At 57.5% G+C, this 20,586-nt stretch overlaps 6 protein-coding genes across 6 annotated transcripts; 4 read left to right on the forward strand and 2 right to left on the reverse strand.

The window, feature by feature from the left end:
* Positions 1 to 920: 920 nt before the first annotated feature.
* On the forward strand, positions 921 to 2,960 carry F5144DRAFT_495194 (uncharacterized protein; the record flags this gene model as incomplete). The annotated part of the gene is made up of 3 exons (XM_066786083.1): positions 921 to 1,909; positions 1,992 to 2,210; positions 2,555 to 2,960. The coding sequence occupies 3 exons, from the start codon at positions 921 to 923 to the stop codon at positions 2,958 to 2,960; spliced, it is 1,614 nt and encodes a 537-aa protein (XP_066639266.1).
* A 3,218-nt stretch (positions 2,961 to 6,178) lies between these two features.
* On the forward strand, positions 6,179 to 8,395 carry F5144DRAFT_594874 (uncharacterized protein; the record flags this gene model as incomplete). Its single annotated transcript, XM_066790629.1, has 6 exons — positions 6,179 to 6,223; positions 6,476 to 6,550; positions 7,221 to 7,254; positions 7,648 to 7,927; positions 8,135 to 8,309; positions 8,339 to 8,395. The coding sequence occupies 6 exons, from the start codon at positions 6,179 to 6,181 to the stop codon at positions 8,393 to 8,395; spliced, it is 666 nt and encodes a 221-aa protein (XP_066639267.1).
* A 1,178-nt stretch (positions 8,396 to 9,573) lies between these two features.
* Positions 9,574 to 11,384, reverse strand: F5144DRAFT_605093 (glycoside hydrolase family 47 protein; the record flags this gene model as incomplete). The annotated part of the gene is made up of 2 exons (XM_066791403.1): positions 9,574 to 9,708; positions 9,771 to 11,384. 2 exons carry the CDS (start codon positions 11,382 to 11,384, stop codon positions 9,574 to 9,576), a joined length of 1,749 nt encoding a protein of 582 aa, XP_066639268.1.
* Positions 11,385 to 12,449: 1,065 nt separating this feature from the next.
* F5144DRAFT_537897 (aspartic peptidase domain-containing protein) lies at positions 12,450 to 14,676 on the forward strand. Its single transcript, XM_066787087.1, has 4 exons — positions 12,450 to 12,778; positions 12,844 to 13,626; positions 13,715 to 14,028; positions 14,077 to 14,676. Exons 1-4 carry the CDS (start codon positions 12,582 to 12,584, stop codon positions 14,550 to 14,552), a joined length of 1,770 nt encoding a protein of 589 aa, XP_066639269.1. The 5' UTR covers positions 12,450 to 12,581; the 3' UTR covers positions 14,553 to 14,676.
* Positions 14,677 to 15,593: 917 nt separating this feature from the next.
* Positions 15,594 to 16,571, forward strand: F5144DRAFT_594877 (uncharacterized protein; the record flags this gene model as incomplete). Its single annotated transcript, XM_066790630.1, has 3 exons — positions 15,594 to 16,043; positions 16,170 to 16,334; positions 16,407 to 16,571. The coding sequence occupies 3 exons, from the start codon at positions 15,594 to 15,596 to the stop codon at positions 16,569 to 16,571; spliced, it is 780 nt and encodes a 259-aa protein (XP_066639270.1).
* Positions 16,572 to 18,551: 1,980 nt separating this feature from the next.
* F5144DRAFT_463560 (uncharacterized protein) lies at positions 18,552 to 20,324 on the reverse strand (the record flags this gene model as incomplete). Its single annotated transcript, XM_066784987.1, has 1 exon — positions 18,552 to 20,324. A coding segment is annotated over one exon (1,773 nt), but the record flags the coding sequence as incomplete, so codon positions are not given.
* Between the last annotated feature and the right edge of the window lie 262 nt (positions 20,325 to 20,586).

Raw genomic sequence — 20,586 nt, forward strand, 5'->3', positions numbered from 1 at the left:
CCACAGGATCGTCACTAATTCTTCTTGGGATCATCCTCCCTGGCCGCAGAAGGTCGGGATGCTGATTGCCCGGACATGATCTGGTTCATTCACTGGATGTCGAAATGTCTCCGTCATGCCTTTCTGCTCACCACTGGTTGCCCTTGGCGTCTTCACTGTGGCCGATTTACGGTCTGACCTGGAATAACTTGGAGGTGACCACCAGGTCTTGTGTATACTAGGAACAAAATGGCGTAGCTTAGGAAGAATTTGCAGGTTTCTGGTCCTTTGTCTGTGGCCTGGACCGCCATGTGTTTGTTACGTACCCTTGGTTTCTTGCATATGTGATTTGGATGGGAGTCGGGTTGAAAGACCTACCGACGGACAGTTGACGTAATCCGGTGCCGCTCCCTGTGTATCCGGAAGAATATTGTCATGCCGTTGAACGCAATTTGTTGGGACATGGACAGAGATGTTGTGTCTGATACAACTTGATTGGTACAACCCAATTAGGAAGTGGCTCGGTTCGAGCCGTTGTCGGGTCGAGTACCCCCCCCTTGTTGTCCTGAAACAGAACCCTTTCATAACGGTGAAAAACAGAACCAAGAAAGAAATTGGCCTAGAAATCAACCCGACTGTTCTCACGTGGAAATTAGGCCTGGATGTATCTGTTTTGTAGATGCCAATATAACCCCCGAGTTGGAAAGGGGGGGGGTTCTCTCTGCCACGTGTTAGTGCACAGGGGGGGGGGCCTTGTTAGGTGATTACTGAACCCGGTCCAGAAACGGAGCCTCCAGGTTGTACCTGTACGTACTCTCAAAGTCTCACCCAGCCAAGGCGCAGGCAGCGCTCCTGCTGTAAACATACAAAACGGAGGTGATCGCACTTGTAGGAATGAACTGGAGTTTGAGTGCCAGCTTCAAGGTCAATTTAAACAGGGAATGGCGTCCAACGTAATGAAGACGCCAGCGGCGAGTCCGCTCGGCTGCATGACCAAACTTTCAGAATGCGTTTACATCTACCGGCCTGAGGCACCTGCGCCGGCAACACCCTCCTCAGCCACCGACGCTGCATCGCCCCCCAAACCAGTACCAAAACTGATCATCCTCGCGACGTGGATGGGGGCGCGCAACCCGCACATCGCTAAGTACCTCGTCCAGTACCAAGCGCTGTACCCAACCGTCCCTATCCTGCTCTTGCGTTCCGAGCCGCGACACTTCCTCCTCCCCAGCGGCAACCCTCGCGCATTTGCTCCCGCCGTCCCCTTTGTCCGCGCCATCTTCCCCGACATCGGAACCCCCGACCGACCCGATAACAACAACAATAACAACAACAACAACAAACCCACCAACGCACAACCCGAACTGCTCCTCCACGCCTGGTCCAACGGCGGCGCCGCCTCCCTCCTCCACCTCCGCACGGCGCTCGGCCTCGCGACCCACAACAACCCCCCACCCCCACGCGCCCGCACCCCCGCGAGCCCCGCCACGCTCCCGCCGTACACGCTCGTGCTGGACTCGTCCCCGGGGCGGTTCCGGTACGGGGCCGGGTACCGGGCCTTCGCGGCGGGCTTGCCGGCGCGGGGCCCCGCGCGGTGGCTGGCGGCGCCGCTCCTGCACGTGCTGTGCGCGTTGTATTGGGTGCGCCACGCGCTGCTGGGGCGCGGCCGGACGGGCCCCCTGGCGGCGCTCGCGCGCGCGCTCAACGACGCCGGCGCCCGCCGCGCCGAGGTGCGCCGCACGTACGTGTACGGCCCCGCGGATCGGCTGGTGCACTGGCGGGATGTGGAGGACCATGCCGAAGCGGCGGCGCGCGGCGGGTTTGCGGCCGTGAGGAGGGAGCGGTTTGAGGGTGGGGAGCATGTCGCCCATGTGCGGGTGGATGCGGGGCGGTATTGGCGCGTGGTGAGGGAGACGTGGGAGGGGGCCGAGTAGGTTGGATTAGGGTTGGATATAAGGCTAGATATCTAGATGGATGGTGGCGCTGGGGGACCTCCCACTATAAATCGGTAGAATACATTATATAAAGTGGTACATGGTTTGCCCAACCCGTCCATCTCCTGGCACTTTGCCTACGTGGCCACCCCTTCCCCCAGTTCCCGCCCCCATTGCCGCCCGGCGCCCGGCGCCCGGCATAGCCCCCGGAGCCATCGCCGCCATCCCTAGGTTGAGCGTTGTCATGGACCTCATTACTCATCTACGTCGTGACCTCGTGAAACGACCGACGTCCCGGTCAGTAAATACCGTCGAACAGTATCCCTACCCCCTCCTCTAACCGCAAGCGTAATGTTCCAGAAATCATCGGTCGGTGGACCTTTTGTTTTCCTACTCTGCGTGGTAATTTGTGTGGTTGTGTGGCCGCCACGCCGCTGTCCCCGATCCCCGGAACGCCATTCGCCCGATGACGTGTGTTGTTGATGTGCGTGTTGTGGGTATCGCGTTTGGATGCTATCGGCGTCGCAAGCAAGCGACGATGGAGAGGTGAGAGTGAACCGCGCTCGGATCGAGTAGCGACGCGCCTCATGACACGCGCTGCTTCTTGTTCTTGTGCCTGCCGCTCGCTTGATCCTCGTCAGCGGCTTCCTTCTTGCTCCCGCCCCAGCCCGCGCCGGCGACCTCGAGCGCCTCGAGTGCGTCGTCCATACCGCCGTCGTAACCCTCGTCTGCCTCCAGCTCGGCCGCGCATGCGTCGCACTCTTGGTCGTGCGGCTTCTCGTCCGCCAGCGCCCCTTCCTTGCACATGCCGAATGTGCCGTTGTTCTTGGCTTCCAGGCAACTGAGCTCTTGGTTAAGCTCTTCCCATGTGAAGGTCTCGGAGCAGTGCGGGCAAGTTCCTTTGAAGACGACGAGTCGGCACATGGCTTGGTGTGGCGGGCCCCGGTGGCCCTTGTGACGATTGCGAGTCAAGAGCGAGTTCGAGTGGATGGTGTGTGTTTGTGTATGTGCTTGCGCCTGAATGGAAAAAAGAGGAGAGGCCCCTGATGGTCCTTGGCGGCGTAACTCGGCGCTCCTCCAATCCGGGACAGGGTGGCGCGATGAGTTTATTCGACCTCGACCTCTCTGCGGGGAGACCAAGGGAGCGAGCGAGTATGTCGGCACCCCCTCTGGCCCAAAAAAGCTAGACTCGAAAGGGAGTAAGAAATTAAGAAAAGAGAAAGAAGAAAAGAGGTAAAAAAAGGCCCAAGTAAAATAAATTAATAAAAGAAACCAAGCCAGACAAAAGCAGGCTTGGCCTTCCGAATGCCTTTCTTTTCGTTCCTCTAGTCGAAGGTTTTGTCGGCCTCTAGGTACACTTGGAGTTCGGGGGGTCGCAAGGAAGCGCGGGGGCGTATTCGTACTTCGTATCTACGTAGCTTGTAGATAATAGCTACTAGCGTCTTGAAGGAGGAGTTGACAGTGTGCGTCTTGTCGTTAAAGAACATGATGGGACTCCGCCCGCAGGCACTCGGCATGGCCTGGCCTGGCCTTGCCCGGCGTATCCATCGACGAAATTTGTGGTGGGGTCGTCGAGGAACGGGGAAGCTCTACCCCGTTTCCCCGTCGTCTCGTTGCCCACTTTGCGCTTCCACTGGCCAAGCTCGGTTTGGCGCTGCCCTTTGCGGCTCCGACTGCTTGCCGCTAGATTACATGGTATTGGTTGGGGCTATCAGCTCCACTGAGCGCAGCAGCAAGGGTCGGCGGCGGGGGTCTCGTTCAACGGCGACGATCGTCAAGAAGCGATGCCAACTGGGCTGGCTCGTTGGGTGATAGAAAGCGCTACTGCATTAAAACACTTTCTTGGCTGGCTGCAGCATCCCCCCAACTCTTGACGCCATGCCTGGTCTATTGAGGAGCTAGCGAAGTCTGCATCATCGGACGACGGGCTGCGCGGGACATGGGTTCCCCCACCTGCACTTTCGTGCATGCGTTTCTCGCCTGTAAGAGACTGACTTGACATTGACCAGTCATGCTGCATACTGTACTGTGCGGAGGGTTACTATTTTGTCCAAGTTCGCCTACCACAAACAAATAAGGGGTTGGTTGTTAGTCCCTAGCCGGATTCGAATTCTGGGAGCCCGGATGTGAAGTGTCTTAGGTAGGTTGGTGGATGGGGGGCAGCTGCAGCAGAGGGGCTAAAGCCCAAGCTCCAGGTTCGGGGGCTCAACTACCCCGCATCAACTTGAAGCGAGGTCACATTCAAAGCAAACACCGTCTTCACGCTCCGAGAACTCGCCTCCCCGGCCCTCACCTCTTGCTACTTCTAATAATTGCTTCACATAACGCCCGACACTTTCTGCATCGCGCTCTCCTCAACTTTGATCGACATCGACTCCTCACAAAACGCCGCCGAACCACTCCTCCACCTCCGACCCCGCACCCGAACCCCCCCCTCCCTGCCCCCGCCGGGCCCCTGAGCCGCGATGAAGATTGCTCGACTAACCGAAAGACTGATGGTATAAACCGAAGACTTTGGCCTCGCGACGAACAATGCCCCACGAGCCCACGAACCTAGACCCACGGGAAAGGCACCACGATCAATCGTTACGACCGAGCGCGCGAGCGGGCGAAATTGCGAGGGACCTGGCTGTAAAGCGATTCTGGATCCTATACGCCATACTCGTCGGTTGACTGGGTCATGGGCACATTTCATTACATTTATACCAATATTTCCCCGCGGAGGCACATAGGCAGGGTCACACACACATGGGTGGATAGTACTGAGGCACTTGAGGGAACTGAAATGCATAGGCAACTCGACGAACGTCGTTCAGATGAGCATGCGTTGCTGCGACGCGACGGGACGCGCCTTCGGCCATCTGAAAAGCTGGCTCCAGTTCTGTAGCGACTTTCCTAGATGGTAAAACGCGTGGCTGGGGAGTTTATATGCTTGTTCCTGCCTCCGGACGCTCTTCAGGTGCCCGAGCCAGCGCCGGCGACCTTCCCGAGGTTTGCTTAGCCCGTTCTCGCGGAGCTTTCTTCCTCGACAGCCTTTAACATTCTGGGCGGCTTCGCGCCTGCGGTGAGTTTCTAGCCGTCAAGGCTCGTCGGCTAATCGGGCTTCTTCGGCTTTTCCCTTCCCATATCCACAAGTGTTCCTCGCACAATTTGTCATGTTCCACCCTTCGGCGCACCTCGTCTTGATGTTATTATTGTTGTTCTTCCCAGGCTACAATCTTACTTCTTCCTATTGCTGTATCCTCTCTTTACCCTCTCTCGCGATTCGCCGACGCTCCTTTCGACGTTGTCCCCTGGCCTTCGTTCATGTGGTCTGGCCGGGGTTCCTCGCGTCTTCTCTCGCCGACGGGCATTGCTGCGGCCCGGAAAACTGCATTACTCATTGTCCGTAGTTTTGGGGGCGCAAACCCAACTGCCTCAATTGCTACTGGTATTTCGTGGCGCCATATTCAGACGCTATATTTCGCTGAGGAACTCAACCGTAGCGCGGCTCCCGCAGGCCCAGGCCCAAGTCTCGCCGAGCTATATACTAACGAGGCTCACAACGCGTGAGATTTGATGCCTCTTCCCATGTATGGGTGGGCCAGGTGTGTTCGTTGGTTCCCGGTATGAAGCAGGGCTTCTTGTTCTCTGCTGGTTGCACTCTCGCCACGTTTCTCTTCTCAGATTCTTCTCAGGGGAAGTAAACAACCACACCCGTTGCTAGAGGAACTTGGTCTTGGCGGGCCCCCATGGTAGGTTAGCCACCCAGCGCAGAATATCGACTGCAAACAATGGAAACCCGGATGAAAGAAACTAGTTAACGTCCCAATCAGAAAACGCAAGCGCAACCCCTGAATCCGTTTGCGTTTATAAATACCGCTCTGTAGACCGTTTCGGGTTCTTGCTCCACTTTCCCTACCTCTTCCCGGGCTTTCCCTTGTCACATCATCATGGCAAGCACATTCCATCTCTTCCACTGAAATCTGCCTCGTCCGGCCGGACATACAGTTCTTTGCCGTCTACGACGTTAGCATCACAGCTGATAGGAAATTGCTGTCCGAGTACGCGCTAGGCTGCCGAAGGTTGCGAGGTTACACGCTGGCAGCTGTTCTATTTTACTAGAAAACTTAGACGACTCCGACGAATCGGACGGTGATGAGGTAACAAATACCCATACTTGACGGATGCCGGACTACGGGCCGACTACACAGAGTAGATGATAGAGCGATGGCTTAAAGAAGCCGAATGGGAGATCATGCTCTGAGAAAAGACAAAAGAACGCGATGTCAGCGATCAAGAGAATACCCTTGATCCCCGAGCTGCCGCAGGTCGTTGTTGGGGATGGCGGGCCGCTAAGCTGCTTGATGGAGACCTTCTTTGACCCCAAAACGGCCGACTAGGTACGCATGCCGGTTTCACCATTTCCCACTGTTAGGAGGCGCTTCTAGTACCGTGTGGGTTGTGTTGCCCTTGAGTTCGACATTGACGGTGGGAGGGAGGTAAGGCGGGTCAATGTGTGTGGCCAGCGCAGTTTCTAGAGAGCCTTCGGGGGCGAAAAACGTGTAGTTCATGAAGGGTAGGTGCTACCGAGTGGGCGAGACTCGGGACAAGCGAGAGAAACCACCTACGAATTGGGTGGTTATGACTCCCGGTATGTCAGTGACAGACCGGAGATTCGTAATCTAGCACGCAAAGACCACGGTGCTTCCATTCTTAACGGGGCAGTGCTCCTAAGCCTTTACGAGGTAGCAGTGTTGACGTTTGCCAGCTTTGGGAGACCAATGCCAGAAAGTAAAACCGCCCAAGTTGTATCACCGGTGACAAACTCGACCAATATGGACAGATTAGTTCCGTACCTAGGTAAGATTAGGTACCTAGGTAATTTTATCGACCTGTGATAAGTTACACCAAGACCCCATAATTGCGAATCTCACACACCGAGCGACCAGATGTCCACCTTGGGACCGTACGTACTCCTTCTGCTTGGCGACCTCCGGTGCCATCCAGTAAGGAATGCCCTGGTGCCGGAATACATCATACCGTTTCACTTCGGACAGCGTTGTCACCCCCCAACGGCGCCATGCCCCAACTCACTCTAGATGTTACCCAATGGATTCGAGCAGTGGGCGCGAGCTGTGAATCCGTACCTACAACCTCCTGGTAGTTGTCATAAAACCAAAGACCCGAAGAATGAACTAAGTCACGAACCGTCGATTTGCGCTCGCTACCTAATGCATCGAAACTCGTCTTGCTGTGAGACTTAGCCTAAGCCCAGAGCAAGCCAACCCTTGCGACAAGCGACTGAGGTTGACATGAGAAACGTAGGGGTACTTTCCCGCTTTCCAAACGCCATGGAGATGTAAGTTACTATGCTCCTTCAATCTATGCCGGTCTTAGCATCATACCATATACTCACTCTCCCCGCAGCAAGCCCCGAGGAAGACCTGGAGGGATCTTCGTCTCCTAACATTCCAGGCTCTCCTAACATCCCAGGCTCTCCTAGGTAACATTCCAGGCGCTGAGGAATATCTTGTCAGAAGGCGATTACAGGCCTGGAGGGGGGTAGGGAACTCAGAGCGGGGCCAGCCTTGACCCTGTGGAAAATATTAACGCGGCGCTTTCCGACTTTCGGACCTTCTTCTGAATTCCCCGTGCCTCTTCATACCTTCGTAAGAACCTACGACTACATCACACCCATCATGACACCAAAAAACCTTTAAATACTTTTCTGCTCTACCAAAAGAGGTTCGAGATGACATCTGGGATTTCGCAATTCGCCCTAGGCTGCCGGGGGTACACTTCTTCACCGCCTACGGGAAGGTTGACGATACTAAATCGTCACTACTCTCCCAGTACGAGCTCCGCAACGAGATAGGGCACCCTCATCATGTAGCGGCTCCTCGAATTTCTCCTTCGTACGATGGTAACCAAGAGGAACAATTTTCATGGACGATAGGCAACCGCTCGACCTACTTGATGGATTGTGGGCTCTGGGCCGCCTGTGCGGAGTCGAGAGCGGCGGTGGAACAACGGTTTAAAATAGCGAAACGGAAGATTATGCCCGAGGGAGATAAAGACCGGATTGTTAAAAGAGGTGCCAGAGAATACGTACCTGGTGCCCCCAATACTTCGTATTTCTTTTTAGATGGGGAATGGCAGCGTTGCTTGACGTATCCCAAGACGGATCTCTTCTTCCTTCAACCTTACGACCTGCAAAGGTTCGATTGGGATGATGTAAGCGGATTCCCCATGACGAGTTATGAAGATGACAAGAAGATGGTAAGGAATCATGCGGTCCACGTTGCCCTCGACTACGGCCTTATCAGTTGGGATTGGGATTGGGATAACCCGGGGGACGAGTGTGCCATCCGGGCAGCCGCTGATGGCCTTTACTTTACGAAAAATTTGTGGTTCGTCGATTACTCTTTACGACGAAGGGCAAGGGTTCGACCTACACTGGACCGGCACCAGTTTCATGGCAATGGCTGCAGATTCACTGAAGTCCAGGATGGCGATCTGGATTGGTATCGAGCTCGAAACGGTAATTCGGCCGAGGACGAAAAGGAGGGCGAAGCTGTGTCCATTAACTTCGAGTTGGGGCTAGAGGAGGCAGTGACTTATCGGCTCAACGCAATGGACGAGGATTCTCGGGATCTTGAACCGTTCGACGACCAGGGACCCCCCAGGCCGCTTGTTGGTGTCCTCGCATACGAAGAGTTCCCTTGACGCGGCAACTCATGGCCCCACTTGGAACCCCCACTGCACACGTAGTACAGTACAATACACAGTACCTGTTTGTTTGTTAGCGCGGCTCCTGTGACAGGGGTCCTGGTTCAGAGTTGAAAACCCCTAACTCAACAGTCGAACAACGGGTTAAAAAGGAATAAAATGGCATCTTCAGAAGCACCCAAAGAGACTCTTTTTCGTTTATCCTGTCTTTTTTTTTCTGAAAAGATTGGCGGGTTTACCGTGAAGTTGGGGATTTTAGCAAGGGCCCCGGTCTTGAAGTCACGCGCCAACACCCGGAGGCCCGGGCCAGCTCGGGAAGGAGAGAGCAAACAGTGTCGGCCGGTAGGTCTGCCTCGGGCCTGGAAACCAGAATGCCGCCGAGGTTCCTATTGTCGTATTCTGCTCTTCCTCCTTGCCCCATCACGCACCGCGGACCGCAAACATCAGCTCGCCGCCGACAATGATGCGCTGATCTCCCGTTTGTCTTGTCCCCCTTGTGGTTGATTACGGTGATATGCTCCGCAGTGGTGCCCTTGGTGGCTTGGTGCAGCACGGTGCTGAGGTCGAATTATGTAGGTACTAATCGGCGAATGTCATGATCATCCCAGATTCTCTGGGGTTCAAACAGTTGAAGGGAGCTTGCGGCGTGAGGGTACTGAACACAGCATCTGGCAACGCCTAGGTGAGGATTGCGCATGAGGCTTAACGCGGCACCGCTGGGTGAGTTTGCCTGGTGTTCCGTCACAAGGGAGTTGTTCCGGTATTTTGTTCCATTTGTATGGCTACGAAGCCTCCGAATTCCAGCAGCCAGCAATTCAGATGCCTAGCCCCGCCTTGCATGGCATCAGCGTACAGACTATGGGTCGACCTGACAATCCAAGTGGCCGTATGTACAATTCTGTGTTGTCGATATTCCTCTGGGTATTGCCCTTCTCCCACTCCTTCGCCGCTATAATGATGTCGTGCTCTTCGCCCGTCGGAAGGGGTGGGCTTCGGTGTTGAGAACAAACTCGTCCAAGCTGATGAGGTCGGGGGGCGAAAAGATCAAGTAATAATACTTGAGCGTTTCGGCTAGCCAGAAGCTCTGTGAGTTCTTTATTAGCAAAGCTCGATCACAGTGCGGGTTCACCGGACGGCTTGGCTTACCTCCATGGAATCCGTCTTGGTGGTCTTCCCCTCGACCGTCACGTCGGCAATGGCCGAGTTGGCAAGCGGCGTCTCGGTCGCCCTCATGACCGACTCGAACATGCGCCAGGCCAGGTCCCGGAAGTCCTCCTTCCCAGTCATCCTATACAGCAGAAAGATGCTCTCGATGGCCTCCGGCCGGAGGATGTACCGCGGGTCATGGGCACTCTTGAAGCCCTTGGGCATCCTCCTGCCCCCTTCGCTCTGCCACCGCTCCTCGTCCCAGGGGCAAGGACCATCGATGGAATCGCAGGAAACGACGTTGAATATCTCGGGCATCAACCCCGTTGGGAACGCGTTGTATGCCCACGCGCAGCCGCGCGCCAGCCGTTCGCCGATGTCGACGTGATCGGGGATATCGAAGAGCTTCCCGCCGAGGCCGAACATGCCACCGGCAAAGCAAGACAGATGCTGGCCTTCGGCGATGTGGTCGATATGGTCCGGGCGCACATAGGCGTCGCCCGCGAAAAGCACATCTTGTCCCTCGTCGTCGTCGCTGGGCACCATGGGCCGGAATAGCATGTGCTGCTTGGAAGTCTTCATCGCCGCGCGGTACATCTTCTCGTAGGACGGTACCCGCCCACTCAGCAAGGCCGACATCTTGGGGAGGTACTCGTACAGCGAGTCCGCGAGCGCACCGAGCGTAAAGCCGATCTCGGTGTCGACGGCCTGTTCGCGGAAGTTGATCAGCTTCGGCCAAATGCCGGGCAGCTTGGACTCGCTTTGGGACCGCTCGAGGAAGTCACTGATGCGGGCGACGGCGTCGTAGAACTTGGGGTCGCCCGTTAAGAGCGACAGACGGGTGAATTCGAGAGAGAGGGAACAGGGACTCGCGGAAGGGTCGTTGGTGCCCGCGGTCTGTCGCCCCTCCTTGGCGTCCTGGAAGTTGAACCAGAAGCCGGGCATACGATTCGGAGTGTCGAAGGCCATGTACAGCATATTACCCAGCTCCCTCGCCTTCTCCAGCAGCGCCGGCTCGCCGCTCAGATCGTAGGCGCTGAGCAAGCCGGCGAGATGGCGGATGGTGGTCTCGAAGAGGTTTGCCGCAGTGTCGCTTGTGTTGGCCCAGTCCAGCTGGGCGGCGGCAGCCGCAGCAGCGCGGAAGTCGTCCGTGAGGCCCATAATCCAGAGCGTGTCGAGCGAGTCCACCAGTGTTGCTGCCCAGCCCCCGAAGGTTGTCTTTCCCCCACCACTCACGGGAGCCAGCTCATCCCGCAACCACGCTTGCTGCTTGTAACTATCCCAGCTCTTGACGAAGGCAGCGCGGACTGTCTGTTGTCGGCGCTTCGTTGTCGCGTCGTGTACGTAATTCGGGAATGCATGCTGGACGGGCTGGAGCGGTTGCGGCGCGCCGGTAGGCAACGGTCGGATCGAAGAGACGGGGTGTCGTTGGACCACGGTGGTCCAGTCGAAGCTGCTTGGTTTGAAGCGGATTTCGGGACGGCTATTTGCGACTAGCGGGTTCTCGGAATCGGTGGTCCCTAGGTGCGGTCGAGTGGGTTGAAGGAAGAGCATGACAGTCATGAAGACAGCAGCGACAACGATGACCCGACCAAGGCGGCGGTCGAGGGCCATGGTGCGGCGCAACCTGGCGGGAAGGAAGCAAAACGGCCACCCTCTGCTATATGCCATGTCTTCCGGTCAAACTCAGAGCGGAAGACGATATCGGCATATACAACGGCGTCGCAATTTTTGAGCGGTACGGGCTGAACCATTGCGACCGGGCTCAGGCCGGTGATATGCAATGTCGGGTCGGGTCGTCGTGGGAGACGGGAATTGGGAGTTGGGAGTTGGGAGAACGAGCCAATTCCAGGTTCGCCAATGCTGAACGAGGTTGTTGCAGGTTCCAGCGCTTGCAAGGCCAGATGCGACAAAGCTGGGGCTGTCAAGGGTGAAACCCCGCCCCACCCCTACAGCGGTGGCACCGACCGGAGAGCTTGATTGAAACCCTCCCCCGACCGACCCACCCTGACCCCTGACCTGATCCCTCGTGCCCCTGAAAGCCGTGTCGTGCCTGTCTCGCACCACCCACCAGTCCACGTGGGCTAAAGGAAAGCGTTCAGATCGAAGTGGATTCCAATTTCCATGTCCATCTACATATGTACACTACACTATGGAGGTTAGCGACTCTGACCGGATCTGCCGAAAGCCCAAGCTGCGAGAAATCACTGGCTGTAGTTATTATTTATCGTTGCATTTTTCAACTTCTTGTCAACATTGGGCCAACCTTTTCGCCGAACATGACTGCCCGCCTCGGGGTCTGGTGGTGATGCAAATACCTAACGTTGGTTAGGCTTAGTTACAGGCGGTGGGGCAGAGAAAGCTTGTTCCAAGACGACAGTCCTTAACCGACAGCGTCAAAATTACAGGCCACCACATACGAATACAACAACTGCAATGCCTTCCGCATACTTCGTACTTCGGTACCTTACGTTACGAATACGATACACCACATACCAACGGATAAGAAAGATTTGAGCCATGGCACGACAGCTCTCTCTCCCAATGGCCCCGGCCGCCGTGATTGCTCCAGTCCAGAGTGTTGCAGCGCTGCTCCCTTCGGCTGTTAGCCTGTTAGTCCGTCCATATCGGAGTTACCAGAGACGATGTAACCATAGCAGCTGTGCCACAGGCCCCCTGCCTGCAATGCGACAGGGGATCACGCCCTGTTCCTTATGAGGCGCATCCTCGCTCTAACCCCTACCAAGGCGCTTCGTCTCCTCATCGCTCCTCTCTCCGCTGACCCTCTGTCCTCCAAATGGCTGTCCACACATGCAGGTGCTGATGTTGACCCTCTTCATCGCCCTCTGGGCGGGGTCTGCCCTTGGGGCGACCTGCGATACGGTTGCGCCGATGGCCCTCCCCATCACAGACGTGGTCGTCGACCCCCGTATTCCCGGCTCGCTAATGAGAGGCGTTCCCGCCAAAATTGGCACGCCTCCTCAAGACATTGTCGTGATGCCGTGGCCGTAAGCAGCGACCAGTTTCGCTTTGGCCATGACCTCCCTACTAACGAACCTACCTACCCGTCCAGGGACCTGAACAACACCTACATCTACGATGAACAAGCATTCTGCGACGAGACGGTCATTTTCAGCGATACAATATGCGCAGTGCGACGGGGAGGTCTCTTTCGGGAGGCCGATTCCACAAGCTTCTCAAAATCATCAGACCTCGTTGCCGCAGGGGGCGCCTCCCGAGAGCTGGGGGACGTTCGCGGAGCCGAGCTCGGTGTGGCAAAGCTGTTGTCAACCAGCCTCGGGGCAACAGAACGCTTTGCCATCGCCCCGGCAAACACCACGACCTTGCCGATCGGCATCCCGCGCATGGGATGGGACCACAGCTACACCATCCTCCACGCCCTAGGCCTCGGCGCCAACTCGACCTACCTCAACTCCCTCGTCCAGGCGGGCCAGATCCCGTCTCGTGTTTGGTCTATATTCTGGGGCCGCATGTGGAACAACAACGAGTCCAACAATCTGGACGGGTCACTCGTACTGGGCGGGTACGACCAGGAGAAGGTTATCGGCAAGAACGTTACTCAGCGGCTCGACTACAGCGAACAGACCGGGTGTTGGACGGGCATGAAGGTGACCGTGTCCGACGTGCTGGTCAACTTTCGCAACGGCAGCGACTTCTCCATCATGCCCCGGGACTCGGCCGTGCAGTGCTGCATCGTGCCGCAGCGCCAGCTCCTGTGGGAGGGCCCATCCGACATTGTCGGGACATTCATTGATGCGACGCAGATGAACAACACGGGCTTATCGTTCGGGTTGCACTGGGGTGCGCAACAGTTCGACGCCTCGGATCCCAAACTGTAAGGTCACCACATCACCCACCCCCACCGCAGTCAAGCCTCCAACCACTACCTAGGTATCTAACTAACACAACCTCTCTCCCCGCAGCTTCGACGGCGACGCCACCTTTGTCCTCTCTAGCGGCCTGTCGGTGCGGATCCCCAACTCGCAGCTGATGCCACCCGCCGTGTCGGTCGACCGCAACGGTTCGCGCATCATCGACCGCTCCAAGCGGGAGCTGCTCCTCAGCGGCGTCGGCGACAACCCCACCACGCTGGGCCGCTACTTCTTCACCGCCGCCTACCTCATGGTCGACCACGACGCCGAGTCCTTCACCATGTGGCAGGCCAACCCTTCGGCCCGGACCAGCCTCGTGCCCGTGGTCGGCAAGTCGGCGGGTGACGGGGGCGGTTGTGAGGAGAGTGGAGGCGGGGGCGGCGGGGGAGGTGGTGGGACGGGGGGCGGTGAAGAGGGTGGTGGTGAGGGAAATGGGGGCGATGGAGGAGGGGGCGGCGCGAATGCTAGCACGGATGAGAATGCGGTTTCTTCCGTCAACACTGGTGCAATTGCTGGCGGGGTTGTCGGGGGTGTCGCTGCGCTGGCAGCGCTCGCCGCCTTGGTGTTCTTTTTGTTGCGGAGGAGAAAGAAGCGGGATCCGACGAATCCACCGGCGCTGCCGGAGATGGCTTCTCCCGGGGGGCACACCGGGGGTGCGGATGGGGTGTATTACTACAAGACAAACCGGTCTAGTTTGCAGGAGGCGCCAGGTGCCGAACTCGCGCCGGGGGAGCTGCACGGAGTGTCGACATCTAGCTACGGCGGGGCGACATGGGCCATAACGGCGAGTGGGATGTCGCCAGAGTCCAGGGTAACATACGAGATGGATGGCGGGGGGTTGCCGCCGGATTACTCAACTCAGGGACACCCAGGGCTTCACTCGCACTGATGTTGACCGCTGGGCATATGACACTGGAGGGCTTATAAGTACCTAGTTACCTAGTTTAACAAGTTTCGGACCGAGCAGACATTGATAGGATATCGCAATACAAGTTCCTTTCAGGCAAACAAGCTTTTCGTCTGAGGTAGATACCGAGACGCAGGTTTCTTCCTTGGACTTAATCCCTTTCATAAATGAAACCCCCAACCTCGTATTACATTTTCAGAGTCACATCCTTTCAACAACAACATAACAGCAAATTCTAGCGGGCTTCTATTGTCACTCGTTAGCGCTTCCGCAACCACTCCTTAGACGTAATGAGGAAAAATAGTTTTTCGACTAGTTAATTATCTTACTTTCACTGGGCTAATTATTTTTAAGACAGGCCCTCCAAGAGAAAGGAAGTGTAGAAAAGAAACTAATAGTTCGGATGTTTCAGGTAGCAAAACAGTGCACACCAAGTTTATACCTGCTCCACAAACAGGTTATTCACCGAACAAGCCACAAAAACAAACAACAAAGCAAGTATATTGCGAAGATGAGTCAAGAAGGTTCCAGGTTGTGGCTCACATGGTGCTTGCTTGCTCTGCCTTGCTTGCCATCCCCGCGAGAGGCCGGGAGAGACTGCCCAAGGTCAGGAGTATTTAATCGCTCGAGTTCAACTCTCCCATCAGACATCACACTGGAGCCCAAAGCTATTCGCAGACGACTCTTGTCGAACATCAGCTAAAGCCTTCTCAACCACCTTCAAACACGACAGCCGGGCTATCATCGACATCAAAGAGTACCACCCCTGCCGCGCCAGACGTGTTCAACTCGACGATAGCGGAAAGTACTTACACTGCTCTTCGCTCGACCGGCCACCTCACCGCTGAGGCCACCTACACTACCCCCAACTCGACCGGTCACCCCTTCGCGGAGGTCACCTACACTACTCACAACTCGACTGTAGCAGTCACTGCCGTTCTGCCAGTCCCCCGGTCAGTCTTCACTGGCAAGGTCCGCAAGGTCATCACCGCCGTCCACAGCAGGGATCCCCTTGACGCTAGGATGGCCTCAGTTTCGCCAGACTGGTCCAACGCCGTTGTCAGGGCCCACAAGGTTGTCGCCGACGCCCAAGAGAAAGGCCATTTTGATGCTAAGATGAACGCCATGGCGGCTCAGATTCTGAACATAACAAACGGGCCGGCCGCCAATACCGAGCTTTTGAATCTAGCTGTGGATGGGTTTGAGGGGATGCATGAGTGGAAGTACGAGTACGACGGCCTGAAGTTCATGCTTCGTATGAGTGATTGGCCATCCGACATCATCAAAACAATGAAGTACAAAGAACCGAAAGTGGCAGAGGCTCAACTCGACGAACAAGAAAAACAACTTCGGGGCAAGGGGGTCTCCAATAGCACTATTAAGGCGGAGCGCGAGGCTTCCGAGGACTGGCGGGTTATCTGGAGGGAAAGGGCCGGAAGCTCGTACCCTGTGGTCGAAGGGGACATCGACAAGGTTGTGGAGTGGATAAGAGGCGGCAAGGTCGATGGGGAGGAACCGAAGACTCCAGCTCTCGATCGGTTCAACCGTATCAGCACCGAGCTCAAGATGGAATTCTGGCTTGCGTTCAAATCACTCAAGCTGACCAGCTACCGGAACGCTGTGGTTCACGACTCCCCACCCAACCCACTGAAATATCTCAAGGGTGATGGAACGATCGATTGGATCAAGATATATCAGTTCTGCGAGACCCAAAAGTGCGCAGTGAGAGCGGATCAGAACAAAGGGTTGGTAGATGAGGACCAAGTAAACCTCCTCGAATCAATGATCAATGGATGGCTTGCGCTGTACATTGAGGGGTGGAGCGACAACGGCTAGATTCCTTACCTGACAGCCCATGGCATCGCACAGGAGAAGGCTGCGAAGAATAAACAGAAGGAGGAGAAGAGAAAGGAAAAAAATAAAAAAGACGAGGAACCTTGGAGCATTTACGAGACCGGCAAATGGGATTACTTACATCTCCCCGAGGTCTCAACCGACTAGCCCAAGTGTCGAAACCAGACATCGCCAGCGGGTGGTAGGAAGAGGAGATCTGGGGCTGGAGGCTAGGTGTATTGTACTGTTCAGTTTGCTACTGGGAGGCAAGATAAATGGTGGAGGGCAGATGGCAGATTGCAGATGAGTGTTTGTTTGTATCCTGTAGGGGTGAGGTGAAATAAAGTGGAGCCTGCAAACAAGTGGGGTCCGTTGGGCTTGTTGGTGTCCTGAGTGGGTATCTGCATACGCATACAATACCGTCAGTACCTGATGTGTGCGTATGTGCATGTTAGTTCAGTTCCCAGCAGTGAAAACGGTTCGGTGGCCAGTCTCTCGACCACTGTCTAACCTCCGCTCTTCTCTGCCCTTACTTCCGCGCTGCCTTTGGTGTTCGATGCCGCCCGAGCCACTGGAACCGCCCGGAATTGCACCCGTGTTGTGGAGGTGGTTTCGCAGAGCCGTGACCATTCACTACAACGAGAAGCCACAACCGAACCGAGAGCAAATAGATGCCAGGTATAAACGTCTTCTATTTTAACGCAAAAGACAGCCGCCCACGGACGATGGTGGGCCATCCCCGGATCTCTAGGTTCACCTAAACAAGCCCCAAACGCCAAAGCAATCCAGCCACAAGCCAAAAGTTATCCAGCCAAACTCCTCGCAAGCCATCATCATATGTGTGTCAAGCAGACACCCTCAAAAACAAACACGCGCCAACGCGCATCACATCCCAGCACGTGTTCCCCGCTTCCAAAACCATCTGCAGGCGCTCTACGCCCCGCCACGGTTGCGCAAGCTGCCCACCCTCCCCAGACCCAACCACTTCCTCTTCCCCCCACCACCCCCACCACCACTGCCACCACCAAGCGACACACCCCCGCCCTCGCCGCCCTCCCCAACACCACCACCACTACTGCCACCCCACGATTTCCTCGACGCCGCCTTCCCACCGCCGCCAGCGGGCACCGCACCCACCAGCACACCCCCGCCACCCGACGTCTCCAGCTCCAGCTCCACCCCACCATCCCCGTCCTCCTCCTCCCCACCACCAACACCAACAGCACCAGCACCAGCCACAACCCGCGCACCGCCAACCGCGCCCGACGACGCCGACGACGCCGCAACACCCTTATCCTCCTTAGCCCGCAAAATAGGCGGCGGTGTGGCGCGGTCCCCCTCCCCCAGCACTAGCGACCCGCGCCGCACCCACGAGGGCATGCCCATGGTGATGCCCATTCCCGACCCCATTCCCGACCCCGACCCTGACCCCGGCCCCGACCCCGTTCCGTTCCCGGACTGTTGCTGCTGCTGCGGCTGCGGCAGCGGCGGCGGCGGTCGGAACGCCGTCTGCGTCGGCGGGGCGCTGGCCGGCGGCGCGGGGGCGTCCGCGGAGCCCGTGGATCGCCTGAAGAAGGTGTTTAGGCCGCGCGACCGCGGGCGGGAGGTCTGGGTCTGGGGCGGGTAGTGCCGCTGTTTGGGGAGGGTTTGTGGCGAGGCGTCCGGCCGGCCCGGGGCGGCCTGCGGGGGTTGTGGTTTGGGCGGGGGCGGCGCGTGGACTTGCTTCGGTGGGACGGTCATGGCTCGGCTCTGTTTCAGGCCGAGCTCGGTGGGGTAGCGGTCGGGGGGGCGCACGTTGGTGCTGTTGCTGCGGGCGCGGCTGGCCCCGGCTGGGCTGTTCGGGTGCGGAGAGGCGGATGAGAGGGGTGGTGACTGCGGGATGCTTTCCGTTCCAGGGGTGACATCCGCAGCCGTTCCGGTTCTGGCGAGAAGGCTGGAGCGTCTGTTGGGGGGTGGCGGGGCGGCGGCACCGTGGACGGGAGTCATACGGCCCATGCCTGGGATGGGAGACGAGGGGACCGATGTGCCGATGGCGTCCAGCATGTCTGCGATGGGCGTGATCGGCGCTTCCTTACTGCTCGAGCCTGTGTGCCCTTTCCCACCACGGGCACCAAACATCGCTTGCGTCGCCCAGCCCGTGGCGGAGGCAGGGAAAGAAAACAGATCTGGCGAGGCGCGGCCCTGTTTCGTGCTGGCGTGGGCCTGCGATATTGAGCTCGTCGGGTCCAACGCATCCATGCTCTCTGGCTTTAAGCTCTCGCGCAGCCAGGTATCCACACTGGAGTTCGTCGAGTCCCTGCGATGTCCAGGTCTGTACCTCGACGCCTCGCCACCCCAGCTACTGCCATCGCGGGTACGGGGGTTGGACAATTCAGCCTCTGGACGTGGCGTGCGAGTTTCAGGCGTGGCCAAGGCGGTGTGAGGGGAGCCGCCGGTGGCATGAAGGTGTTTTCGGCTGTCAAATGCCGTGGAGGATGCGCGCTCAGCGCCCCGCGACGGCGACTTTTGTTCGTCGTGACCAGATGTTCTCGACGTGTTCGCTTCGGTCAGGCACAAGAAACCCCGCTCATTTTCGGGACTCTGATCCTTTGGCGGTGTCTCATTCCGAGAAAGCGTGGTGGTAGAAAGTGTGTCCGGCGTCGGGGGCAGTGCTTGCGGGGGGCTGCTGAATTGGCCCTGGGTGTACACTCGCTCAAGAGCTTCTCGTTTCTCTTGTTTCGTTCTTGGCTGGCCATTAGGAAGAGGTGGCCGGGCAAAAGGCGATGCTTGGTTGCTCGCGGTCGGCGGCCTCGGCGAATCACTCACGGTCGCGCGCGCGAGCTTGGTCTTCCCCAGCTGATGCTGAGGCGATGGTGCGACTTCCAAGACGTCGCCAATGTTGTGGAACTGCCCGCTAGTGGCGCGTGAGCTACTCGGCCGCTGTTGTCTCGATGGTGTCGAAGTCCTAACCCTGGTCGGGGAATCAAGGGCTGGGATGGGGGTCTTGGATAACCTGTCCCCTTGCCAAGGACCATTGCCGGGCGGTGATGAATGGTTTACAGGCCGGCTGCGGCCGTAGACGCTTACGAACGAACTTTCACTGAGCTCACTCAGCGCGGGGCTGGCCAGTCTGGGGTCGATACGTGCCGTGTCAGGTGTATCGTCGGCCAGGCGGGGCAAAGTGAGGGCGCTATCCCCGGCAAGGTTGCCCAGATACACACTCCTAAGGTTCTCGGTGGTTTCGCTGCGGTCAGAAACGAAACTCGGCATGCGAACGGGCGTCTTGGCGTCGGCGTACGACGAGGAACCGAGCCGCGGGTTCTTGGACGATGGAGTGACGGCAGGCGACTCGACGCGAGGGTACGCGGGCGCTTCGGCCTCGACCTGGCGCACCATGTTCCTCTCCATAAGGAGTTGCTCGACACGTTTCTCCAACATGAGGATCATCCCTATCGCCTCCTCGACAGCCTTGTCGCGTTTCTCCAGCTCTTGCACCAGCGAGTCATTGAGGTCATCCCGGTCCTTGGCTTCCCGTTCTAGGGCATCCAGGCGCTCTTCCAGCGCTGTTTGTCTCTCTCTCCGGTGGTAAAGTTCGAGCTTGAGGTCGAAATTCTGCTTGTGTAGCGTGGATACAGTCTGCTCCATCTCCTTGACGCCCATACCCTTCTTTGCCTTTGTGGGATCGACACCTCCACTCGACCCGGGCCGGTGGTGGCTACTGGTGGGGGAAGGGCTCCGCACATGTCTGGAGCCGGCCGAGGAAGAGAGCATGTCGGTGCTCGACTGAGAGGAGACCCTATCGTTTTCGATGCGGCGTGATCGTTGGAGCCTTTCGAGTAAAAGGGGCGACATAGAGTAGACGGGTGAGGATTTGGGATGCTCGGTCGGTTCTGTGTGGTTCGACCTGCTGCCGGTCCTGAGTGGTGCCCCGTAACCGTCCATCTCGGCGAGGCGGTGGACTCGGCGAGGGGAATCGGGGCTGGTCGGGTGGGTTGAGTCGAAAAACTAAGGGGCGGGAAGAATGAGAAAGGGAGCGTGTCGACAATCCAGGAATTGACGGTCTCCAGAAAGCACTAAACGCAGCCGCAGCCAACATTCCATCGCGTTGGTTCGCCGTCGTGCTTGTGGGGAAGAGCTGCAATTGGCGTGGGGAACTGGCCAAAGTGGTTGCAGGAAGATTGCTGAGCTCCAGCGTGACTAGAAC

This window comes from Chaetomium tenue (genome assembly GCF_020726465.1).
Source record: "Chaetomium tenue strain MPI-SDFR-AT-0079 chromosome Unknown F5144scaffold_6, whole genome shotgun sequence".
Lineage (NCBI taxonomy): Eukaryota > Fungi > Ascomycota > Sordariomycetes > Sordariales > Chaetomiaceae > Chaetomium > Chaetomium tenue.

Excerpts from the sequence above, each read along its gene's own strand:
- F5144DRAFT_537897 (XM_066787087.1), top strand. The coding sequence starts at position 12,582 with ATGCAGGTGCTGATGTTGACCCTCTTCATCGCCCTCTGGGCGGGGTCT. Across the intron at positions 12,779-12,843 it reads ATTGTCGTGATGCCGTGGCC|GGACCTGAACAACACCTACA; the intron begins GTAAGCAGCGAC and ends CTACCCGTCCAG. Across the intron at positions 13,627-13,714 it reads GACGCCTCGGATCCCAAACT|CTTCGACGGCGACGCCACCT; the intron begins GTAAGGTCACCA and ends CTCTCCCCGCAG.